Genomic DNA, 11179 nt, shown 5'->3' with positions numbered 1-11179 from the left:
TTATGTTGTTTAAGTGTTGATAATTATTAAATTTTTTCATTATTTTATCATTTATTTATGCAGCTTATATATTATATTATAATTTAATATAATTAGAAATAACAATTAAATGTGTGTAATAGCATAATAAAGTTAAATAATATTAATATTTAAGTAATATAATAATAATTAAATAATATTATCATAAAATGGTTGTTGTAAAGTCTGTTTTTATTACTCATTCAGAAAGTGCTTGCATCGCGTAAGGAGCTGCTGGAGTATGACCTGCAACAGCGGGAAGCTTCATCCCGCACATCCCGCACCTCCACCCAACCCACCTTCACAGCAAGCCAGTATCGAGCGCTCTCTGTGCGATACACGTCTCTCTGTGCTGGGATGCGGATACACGTCCTCCACCAAATGTTACGGCTGTGCGTCCGCAGTCACGGGCCACTGCATCACTCTACTGCGTGCGCTGGCAACCAATACTGCCATCAGGCAGATCCTGGTACTGCAGGGTCTCATCCGAGAGCTGTTTGAGTACAACCTGCGCCGAGGCACTGGAGCCATGAGGGAGGAGGTCCGCCAGCTCGTCTGTTTGCTTACCAGGTATATACACACCCAAATATGCAAATCTCTGAAAAGAATAGCTAATACTGTTTGTTTTACAAGATGATAACTAATTTTATGTCAATGTGTTTTGCAGAGATCATCCAGAAGCCACACAGCAGATGAATGACCTCATTATTGCCAAGGTGTCAGCTGCCCTTAAAGGTCACTGGGCTAACCCCGATCTGGTAACTGTCTCTATTACATAGTAAATTTTAAAGATCACATGTAGCTATTGTTTTAATGCATGTGGTAGATCTGTAGTACTTATTTGACTGTTTAGTTCTTACAATCGTCATCTCTTATTTAGGTCAGTAGTTTGCAGTATGAAATGCTGCTTCTTACAGACTCCATTGCTAAGGAGGGAGGATGCTGGGAGCTCAGACTTCGCTGTGGTGAGTCCTTTGGTGGATTTCCAGAGCTAAAAGTCTGAACCTTTATTTTTCCTTAAGCTGTAGCTGTTCCACAGAAGTATAATCTCCGCATCAGATCATATCAGTTATTGGTCAATTTTAATATCAGTGCTTCCTACTCAAGCCTCTCTGTTCATTTTCAGCACTGAGTCTGTTCTTGATGGCGGTGAATATAAAGACCCCTGTGGTGGTGGAGAACATTACACTGATGTGCCTGAGGATCCTGCAGAAACTCATCAAACCTCCTGCCCCCACCAGCAAGAAAAACAAGGTAAGACAGACTCATAGTACTGATGTTGTATTAATCGATACTTATTGATGCACTTACTTGACTTGTACTCTTTAACAGGATGCTGCCATCGAATCCCTGACTACAGTTAAGCCATATAACAACGAGATCCATGCACAGGCCCAGCTCTGGCTCAAAAAAGACCCCAAGGCATCTTATGAAGCCTGGAAAATGTGCCTTCCTGCTAGATGTAAATACCCAAATTTTGTGTTAGCAATGGTATGGGCTTTTTGCATGAAACATTTTACTTGATTTTTGCTCTGTCTTTCAACAGGTCAGGAAACAGTCTCTAAACCTTTGAATAAGGCTGAAATCAGGAGGCAGTACCTGATGGAGAAGTACATGTGGAAGTGGAAGCAGTTCATGAGATCCAGATCAGAGGGCCTGTTCCCTCGGCTGCTCAAGCTGGGTCATAACAACTGGCTGAGACAGGTACGTGCTCCCAGAAGGACTCTAGAGTGTCTGATTCTTTTCTGCATTAATGTGCTCTAATGTAATCTGACTCTTCTCGTAGGTGCTCTTCACCCCAGCCACCCAGGCAGCGAGACAGGCGGCTTGCACCATTGTCGAAGCTCTAACAACAATCCCCAGCCGCAAACAGCAGGTTCTGGACCTTCTAACAAGGTACACATGACATGGATGAATAAAACAATCCTTCTTGTACCAGATATTTTCCATGTTAGGCTCAATCGAGCCAGATGTAGGAGCCATTTCTTACTGGACTGAAGTTTTTGTTGTTTTGTCTTCAGTTATCTGGATGAGCTGAGCATTGCAGGGGAGTGTGCTGCAGAGTACCTGGCTTTGTACCAGAAGCTCATCAAACCTGCTCACTGGAAGGTTTACCTGGCTGCTCGTGGTGTCCTACCATACATCGGCAACCTCATCACCAAGGTATTGTCAGAAACTAGATAATACAAGGTTATATTGTAAGGATGTGTCATTTCCATTAACCTGAACTTGTGTGGCGTTCTTCAGGAAATTGCTCATCTTCTCGCCCTTGAAGAAGCCACACTAAACACAGACTTACAGCAGGGATATGCCCTCAAGAGCTTGACAGGTGAATTTTAGCTTTTGTGTCATATTCAAGTTGAAGTTAAACTAAGAGAATTTCCTGAGAGCTTGTGGCTTGTTTTAACCGTTTCTGTTCTCCTACAGGCTTGCTGTCCTCATTCGTGGAGGTGGAGTCCATTAAGCGTCACTTTAAGAGTCGGTTGGTTGGCACGGTCCTTAATGGCTACCTGTGCTTAAGGAAGTTGGTGGTCCAGAGAACCAAACTGATCGATGAGACCCAGGACATGCTGCTGGAGATGTTGGAAGACATGACTACAGGTTCCAGCCTTCACCTTCAGGTCTTCTCTGATGTTTAGAGACCAAATCATCCCAATGCTATATCTTCTGTTGTAGGGACAGAGTCTGAGACCAAAGCATTCATGGCTGTGTGCATCGAAACTGCGAAGCGGTACAACCTAGATGATTATCGCACCCCTGTCTTCATCTTCGAGAGGTTATGTAGCATAATTTATCCGGTAAGTAGACTTCAGCTCATTGACATTTGCTAATTGACATTAACTTTTGGAATAATGATTTTGGTCAAACTCATTTCTCCCATCCATGTCTATGAAGGAGGAAAATGAGGTGACCGAGTTCTTTGTTACTCTGGAGAAGGACCCACAGCAGGAGGACTTCCTGCAGGGCCGTATGCCAGGAAACCCATACAGCAGTAATGAACCAGGCATCGGCCCTCTCATGAGGGACATCAAGAACAAAATCTGCCAGGACTGTGATCTTGTGGCATTACTAGAGGACGACAGCGGCATGGAGGTACGTAATAATCAGTACTATGTCCTAGGACTTGTTCAAGTAATTCACATCGTCAAACATCATTTTGCATTATTTGTATTTCTAAATCACTTTTAAGCCTTAAAGGGGTCATATGATGCAATTTCATTTTTTCCTTTTTCTTTGGAGTGTTACAAGCTCTTGGTGAATAAAGAAGATCTGTAAAGTTGCAAAGACTAAAGTCTCAAATCCAAAGAGATATTCTTTATAAAAGTTAAGGGTATTCGGTCAATCACAACGCACTGGATAGCTGGCTAATCAGAGCACACCTCGCTTTTCAGACCGATTAGTTTTGTAAAAATCGACGCGTTTCAGAAGGCGGGGCATAGAGGAGAAACAATAATGTACAGTATGTGGAAAATAATGTGTTTTTTTTTTTACTTTAAACCGCATAAACACATTTCATTACACCAAATACACAAAATAATGTTCTTTTTAGCAGCATCATATGACCCCTTTAATAAAAAAAGGGTCAATTATACTAGTGTACAAATGTTCAGGGTCATTTATTCAGCTAGGACATTTATAATGTTACAAAAGATTTCCATATCAAGTATATATTATACATTTTAAAAATATTTATATATTACATTTTATAAATATTTGAAAAATGTTTGACTGCCAAATAAAAGTTATGAGGTGTGCCTAACTAAGTCAAGTGGTGCAACCAGAAACATGCATGAATGAAAACAAGGTTTTTACGTGATTTAAAAAAATTAATAAATAATAAAATTTATTTTCTTTGTTTTGGGCACTCTTATCTGATCCTCCATCGAAATATGTTTTTAAACATGACTTTTCTTTGCAGCTCCTTGTGAATAACAAGATCATCAGTTTGGATCTGTCTGTTGTTGAAGTCTATAAGAAGGTTTGGTGCCCCACCAATGAGGTGAGCTAAAGAAGATAAAAAAAAGGGTACTTTATTTATTTTTTCATATCAACCATGGTTTAAACCCTCTGTTTCTTGCAATAAAGGGTGAGCCAATGAGGATCATCTACAGAATGAGGGGGCTTCTGGGTGATGCAACAGAGGAGTTCATTGAGTCTTTGGACTCAACTACAGGTTGGTTTTATATTGCAGGACTCTTTGTTAACATTATTGTCAGTTTTTTCCCTGTAGTTTCTCTCATGTTTCTCACTTGTAATTGGTGTTTTCTCTCTGTGCAGATGAAGAGGAGGATGATGAGGAGGTATATAAGATGGCTGGAGTGATGGCGCAGTGTGGAGGTCTGGAGTGCATGTTGAACAGGCTCTCTGGAATTAAAGATTTCAAACAGGGCAGGCACCTTCTCACAGTAAGTATGAAGTTTAACTCTAATTCATCACACTCTACAAATTCCTCAGAAACCTTAAAAAAATTCTAATGACTGTGTTTTGCTTCATAGGTTCTCCTCAAGTTATTTAGCTACTGTGTGAAAGTGAAAATCAACAGGCAGCAGCTGGTGAGACCAGAGATGAACACACTAAATGTTATGTTGGGCACGTTGAATCTGGTAAGTAATATACCAGAGGAATCAGCTGATGAGAGAAAATTTAATATTTAAGAGAATATTTTTAATCGGATGTTATGTTTCAGGCATTGGTGGCAGAGCAGGAGAGCAAGGACAGTGGAGGAGCATCCATAGCAGATAAAGATTTCAAACAGGGCAGGCACCTTCTCACAGTAAGTATGAAGTTTAACTCTAATTCATCACACTCTACAAATTCCTCAGAAACCTTAAAAAACCTTTTGCTTCATAGGTTCTCCTCAAGTTATTTAGCTACTGTGTGAAAGTGAAAATCAACAGGCAGCAGCTGGTGAGACCAGAGATGAACACACTAAATGTTATGTTGGGCACGTTGAATCTGGTAAGTAATATACCAGAGGAATCAGCTGATGAGAGAAAATTTAATATTTAAGAGAATATTTTTAATCGGATGTTATGTTTCAGGCATTGGTGGCAGAGCAGGAGAGCAAGGACAGTGGAGGAGCATCCATAGCAGAGCAGGTTCTTAGTATTATGGAGATCATCCTGGATGAGGCCAATGCTGAAACTGTGTCTGAAGACAAGGTCAGCAAGACATTTTGATTTATGCTATGAATATCACAACAAAATAGAAGTGAGCCAGCTATATTCAGATCTCTCCTTTGTGTTCCTCCTCCAGGGTAACCTGCTGCTGACGGGTGATAAGGACCAGCTGGTGATGCTGCTGGACCAGATCAACACATTGTTTGTGCGTTCCAATCCCAGTGTCCTACAGGGGCTACTCCGCATCATCCCTTACCTGTCCTTCGGTGAACTAGAGAAGATGCACATCCTGGTCGAGCGCTTTAAACCCTGCTGCAACTTCGACAAGTATGTAGTTTGTTCATCTCTATAACCTGGAACTCTGACGTCTCTTTGTAGCAATAGGGGAAATTTGCTGCAATAAACACAATTTGTTTTCATATACAGGTATGATGAGGAGCACAGTGCAGATGACAAGGTCTTTCTGGACTGCTTCTGTAAAATAGCTGCTGGAATCAAGAATAATAGTAATGGCCATCAACTGAAAGACCTCATCTTACAGAAGTGCATCACTCAGAGTGCTCTGGACTATATGAAGAAACATATCCCCTGTGCTAAGAAGTATGACATGTCATAATATAATAAGTATATGGTGTTTATTTATAATATAATATTTTAATATAGTATTTATTTCTATTTATAATAAATACCGGTATATGCATTTATATAATAAAGTATATTTATCCATATCCCAAAATACTTATAAATTTATATAATTTTTTTTTTTATAAAAATTATATTTAGATATATATTTATTATACTTTTTTTTTTTATTGCTTGTATGTATGTATGTATGTACTGATATCCATATCCAATATGTATTATCCCTAACCTGAAATACATTTTATAGATACATATTTATTATAATATTTATATGTATTAGATTTTGTTTTATATGAATTTGTTCAAAAATAAGTTATTCATATTTTTCGTTTATGCAATATAAAGTAAATAGCTTGATTATTTTTTTTTTTATAAAAATATAAAACATCAATATATGCAATAAATATATATCTACCCATATCCAAGAACTTTACTGTTTAAAAAGTGATTATCCTAACTTATAAATATTATTTTGCAGCCTGGATGCAGACGTTTGGAAGAAGTTTCTTGCTCGACCAGCCCTTCCGTTCATCCTTAGACTGCTGCGTGGTTTGGCCACCCAGCACCCCCCTACACAGGTAACACTTTTATCATTATTTTGAGATTTTTTTTTTAATTTCATGCAGTATCCCTTTACACGGGCAAGGCAAATAACATGAATTAAACCATCTCTTCTTCTTATAGATGCTAATCGGAACCGATTCAATAACCAATTTGCACAAGCTGGAGCAGGTGTCCAGTGACGAGGGTATCGGCACTTTAGCAGAGAATCTTCTGGAGGCACTAAGGGAACACGCAGAGGTTAACCTGAAGATCGACGCTGCCCGAAGGGAGACTCGGGCAGAGAAGAAACGTATGGCCATGGCGATGAGGCAGAAAGCTCTAGGCACCCTGGGAATGACAGTGAGTTGCATTTATTGATAGAATCTTGATGTATAATCCAGAAAAAAATCAACTTTGAATTCACATCTTTCTGATTTTTGCTTTGTTTTAGACCAATGAGAAGGGTCAGGTGGTGACCAAGACGTCCCTGCTTAAACAGATGGAGGAGCTCATAGAAGAACCTGGGTTGACTTGCTGTATTTGTAGAGAGGGCTACAAGTTCCAGGTCCATTTATCTACCAATGATGTTTTATTTAACTGTAGATGTTAATGTTCAACCTCTTCATTGTCTGATCCTTGAACATACTTTGTACCCCACAGCCTACCAAAGTTCTGGGCATCTACACATTTACAAAGCGTGTGGCCCTTGAGGAGTTCGAGAACAAACCCCGCAAGCAGCAGGGCTACAGCACTGTCTCACACTTTAACATAGTTCACTATGACTGTCACCTTGCTGCTGTCAGGTGCGTGAAACTGCTGTGAATACAGTGGATTTGATTAAAGGGATACTGCACCCAAAATGACAATTCTGTTATTTAAGTTGTTCCAAACCTGAATGAGTTTCTTTCTTCTGTTGAACACAAAAGAAGATATTTTGAAGAATGTTGGTAACCAAACAGTTGACGGTAGCCATTGACTTCCTTAACATGAAAAAAAATACTATGGAAGTCAATGGCTACCGTCAACTGAGGATGAGTAAATGATGACAGAATTATAACTATAAATTTAAGGAAGGTTTTATCATCTCACTTGTTTCATAATTTTCTCTCTGTTGGTCTGGATCAGGCTTGCCAGAGGGCGTGAGGAATGGGACAGTGCCGCACTACAAAATGCCAACACAAAGTGCAATGGGCTCCTACCGGTTTGGGGGCCACACGTACCCGAATCTGCCTTCGCCACCTGCCTGGCAAGGTCATCCTTGCAGCTTGTTTAAAGCTAAGATGTACTCCTGAATATATACAGGATTTTAAGCTTGTTTTGTACTGTCACAGGCACAACACATATCTGCAAGAGTGCACTGGGCAAAGGGAACCCACGTACCAGCTCAACATTCACGATACCAAGCTGCTGTTCCTGCGCTTTGCTATGGAGCAGTCCTTCAGTGCGGACACAGGGGGAGGAGGCTGCGAGAGCAACATCCACCTTATCCCTTACATCATTCACACCGTTCTCTATGTCCTTAACACGTATGTTTATCAAAGATAAGATTTAAATTCCAGTGCGTTTTGAGATTCTAAACATTTTTTTTCCTGAATTTCTCTTCAGAACAAGGGCCACGTCACGGGAGGAGAAGAATCTTCAAAGCTTCTTAGAACAGCCTTGTGAAAAGTGGATGGAGACTTCGTACGAGGTGGACGGGCCGCACTACTTCACCATATTGGCCATGCACATCCTGCCACCAGAGCGCTGGGGGGCTACGCGTCTTGACTTCCTGCGTAGGCTGCTGGTCACTTCTCATGCCCGCAAGGTCTCACCAGGGGGTGCTAACAAGTAAGGGAACAAAGCATGACTGTGCATGTGTCAGAGCTTGAACATTAAAGAGCTTGTACAAGCGTGTGCTGTACTTTACGTGCTTAGGGTGTCTATTTTTGGTTTTGGCAAGTGTTTTGTGCTTACTCAAACTGCTGATGTTGGCTTTAAGCCTGTATTATGCCTAAAAGATTGACGCAAGATTAAATCAGACATGGCTTGTGCTGGGCGTGTCAGATTGTTTCAGGCTTCAGTATTACTGTTTGTAAAGTTTTTCAATTTGAGTGACTACTGTGTTTCAGAAGATTTTTTAAATTATTATTATTATTATACATTATATAATGTCACGCTTTCATCCAGAGCGTCTCTCACATGTTCCGCCATGTGCTTCTCGTCCGCGCTTGTTTACGTCAGAGTGCGCACGTGTCTTTCACGCAGCATACAGCCTTGTTGTGCATTTTGACCAGTTGATGGGAAAAGTATTCTTAAAATGCATTCAAAATTCTAAATAATTTGTCATATATAATTATTCACGGTATTTAGAAGTGCCCACGATAACAATATCGTGCATATTCATTTCCGTGATATATGGCATTACCGAATACCTGCACAAGTCTAGTGTGTGTATGTGTATATATTTATGTGCACACACACAATATATATTCATTGATTATTAATTGTTCTATTTGCAGATTTTATTTTATTCAACATTTAGTTTTTTTTTTTTCAATCAATTAAAAGTGTGATTTTTTATATATATATATATATATAACACACACACTTTGATACATATACATTTTATAGATTTATAGATACACATCAATGAGTGATTTAATTGCAGTTTTTTCTTTTGTTTATGGTAATTATATAATAAACATTGATACACACATATTTTTACATTAATTTATTTTAATAATTTTTTTTAATAATGGTAATTGTTTAATTGCAGATTTTTGTTATATTAATTTTTTTATTTTTTTTTACATTTAAAACTATATATATAAAAAACGATATATATATGCATGGTTATACATAAATTTTATATAGTTTATGCCATTTTTATTTGATTTTGAATAATATCTGTCTGATGATTTAATTGCATATTTGATTTTTATCGTCTCAGGTTCACAGACAAAGCAGTGAAGGAGTATGCTGTCTACCGCTCACCGCTTCTCTTCTGGGGTCTGGTGCATCTTGTCTTTGATATGTTCAGGGTATGAGAATGTGTTCTTTTTTGCTGTTCCTCACACTTGTGTGTGTAATTTCTAATAAGTTCATGTTTCCATGAAATCTAATTTTATCTGTCTATTCCCACAACAGAAAGTGCCCACCAGTAACACAGAGGGAGGCTGGTCCTTCTCGCTTGCAGAGTACGTAAGGCACAATGACATGCCCATCTATGAGGCTTCAGAAAGGGTGTTGAGGGCTTTCCAGGATGAGCTCATGCCTGCTGAATCCTTCTCAGAGTTCCTGGATGTCGTAGGTCAGACATTTTAATACATTTTCCTGCCATGTACTGAACACAAAGCTCTGCCGGAAGTAATAGGCAGTGTTGAGCTATACAATAATGTGGCTGCACAAAATATTAATCTCTTGTACTGACTCTTTTCCCAGGTCTTCTGTCAGACATCCCAGACCCTGACGCCTTCCTGCAGGACCTGTTGAACTCTGTGCCCTGATGGCACACATTTATGCACCTCACTTATGGACTCGTGAGCTCTCTGTCCAGTGCAGGTGTTCCTTAAACACGGAGTCTGTCCGCTACCCGGACACAGCTATTCGCAACTCCATAAGGACACCTTTCAATCGGAGCCCAGGCTCCCAAAACTTCTATCAGCTCGCATACACACTCATTCACCTCCACTTCTGCTCTTGATCTCCGCGTGGGTTCATTCAGTTATAGCTCTCTCCTAAACAAGAAAGTGACATGTAGCCTGACGAGTTAATGCGCATTTAATCTACAATGGTTTTGTAACACCTAATACACACAAACACCATGCTGTTTTGATCCGACATTTTGCAGGTAATCTTCATAATTCATAAACAACCTTTATGGCTTTTATTTTCCCCCTTGTTTTTTTTTTATGGTGGTTTTTGACTCAAGTTCTAAATTGGCTAAGAGTTACAGATTCACACAAGAACTAATCTCTTGTCATCTTGTTCTATGTTTCTGGATTTTTTTTTTTTTTGCAGTGGTGTTCTATGAATTGTTTGCAGTTTGTGAGAAAGGCCTGACAGTGGTTCTGTGATGCGATGCAAATGTGTGACGATTGTTTTTCATGTGTAAATGGTTAAAGAGTGAGATGAAAGCTTGTTTAATGTGTTATTCCCAAGAAATGGAAATACTTTGTTTTGTAAAGGGTTTTACCTGCATCAACAATGAAACAAAGATAAAGAGAATAAAAAGGGCCTGCATATTTATTTTGGGAGCCTTTTTTGTGTTTTTTTTTTTTCAAAATCACGATACTAAATTTATTTTTCGTTTTGTCTTCCATGTGACCGTAATTCACACCGTAATATTCCACAGATTCAAGATTTTCCCCAGAGCAAGTTGTGCTTCTGGTAAGCAAGGTGCCACTGAGAGAAGAGTCTCAGTGATTTTAAGTTTATTCTTCTAATATAAACACACCTGCGATAGGGTGTTCTTGAGCTGAATGCATGGTGTGAAGTTTGTTTTAAAACAAGAAAAACCCAGTTAGTGTTTATTCGCCTATTCCCGCTGCTACAATGTTCAACTGTTGCTGAATGTCTGCTTTTTGAATTAGCTCAACTTAATAAAGGTGTAAGAATACCATATCTGACTCAATGTGTCATCTAAGCAGTTATTTAGTATTTATATACTATTATTGAATTGAATATTTATATTTTTAGTTTATTTCAATTTAAGTTTTAGTATGTCTTATGTAGTTTTTTATATATTTCTACTTAGCCTTTTTTTTTCTTTTCTTTTTTTTCAGTTTTAGTCATTTTAGTACCCCTTTAACATTGTTACAAAAAAAAGTCAACAAATAACAACACTGCATCGAAGATATAATAAAACCGCAAAA

General features: G+C 38.9%; 1 protein-coding gene across 1 annotated transcript in view; it reads left to right on the top strand.

Annotated features, from left to right (window-relative positions):
* The window catches only part of LOC107712655 (E3 ubiquitin-protein ligase UBR4), a 51250-nt gene extending 40330 nt beyond the window's left edge, over positions 1 to 10920 (top strand). Inside the window, exons 74-102 of the mRNA XM_016517963.1 lie at positions 341 to 588; positions 686 to 776; positions 899 to 983; positions 1145 to 1272; positions 1351 to 1480; positions 1565 to 1722; positions 1805 to 1914; positions 2040 to 2181; positions 2266 to 2347; positions 2446 to 2619; positions 2695 to 2816; positions 2914 to 3111; positions 3938 to 4018; positions 4105 to 4192; positions 4297 to 4424; positions 4515 to 4622; positions 5061 to 5180; positions 5275 to 5465; positions 5565 to 5738; positions 6259 to 6358; positions 6465 to 6683; positions 6775 to 6888; positions 6984 to 7126; positions 7449 to 7574; positions 7655 to 7849; positions 7929 to 8153; positions 9256 to 9346; positions 9453 to 9615; positions 9747 to 10920. Coding sequence (XP_016373449.1) covers positions 341 to 588; positions 686 to 776; positions 899 to 983; positions 1145 to 1272; positions 1351 to 1480; positions 1565 to 1722; positions 1805 to 1914; positions 2040 to 2181; positions 2266 to 2347; positions 2446 to 2619; positions 2695 to 2816; positions 2914 to 3111; positions 3938 to 4018; positions 4105 to 4192; positions 4297 to 4424; positions 4515 to 4622; positions 5061 to 5180; positions 5275 to 5465; positions 5565 to 5738; positions 6259 to 6358; positions 6465 to 6683; positions 6775 to 6888; positions 6984 to 7126; positions 7449 to 7574; positions 7655 to 7849; positions 7929 to 8153; positions 9256 to 9346; positions 9453 to 9615; positions 9747 to 9811 — 3999 coding nt within the window. The 3' untranslated portion in view covers positions 9812 to 10920. The remainder of the gene's footprint in view (positions 1 to 340; positions 589 to 685; positions 777 to 898; positions 984 to 1144; positions 1273 to 1350; positions 1481 to 1564; positions 1723 to 1804; positions 1915 to 2039; positions 2182 to 2265; positions 2348 to 2445; positions 2620 to 2694; positions 2817 to 2913; positions 3112 to 3937; positions 4019 to 4104; positions 4193 to 4296; positions 4425 to 4514; positions 4623 to 5060; positions 5181 to 5274; positions 5466 to 5564; positions 5739 to 6258; positions 6359 to 6464; positions 6684 to 6774; positions 6889 to 6983; positions 7127 to 7448; positions 7575 to 7654; positions 7850 to 7928; positions 8154 to 9255; positions 9347 to 9452; positions 9616 to 9746) is intronic.
* Positions 10921 to 11179: the final 259 nt, after the last annotated feature.

Source organism: Sinocyclocheilus rhinocerous, unplaced genomic scaffold, assembly GCF_001515625.1.
Source record: "Sinocyclocheilus rhinocerous isolate Xijiao unplaced genomic scaffold, SAMN03320098_v1.1 scaffold418, whole genome shotgun sequence".
NCBI classification, from domain to species: Eukaryota; Metazoa; Chordata; class Actinopteri; order Cypriniformes; family Cyprinidae; genus Sinocyclocheilus; species Sinocyclocheilus rhinocerous.
The sequence above is the reverse complement of the archived record's forward strand: the minus strand, read 5'-3'. Positions and strand labels throughout refer to the sequence as shown.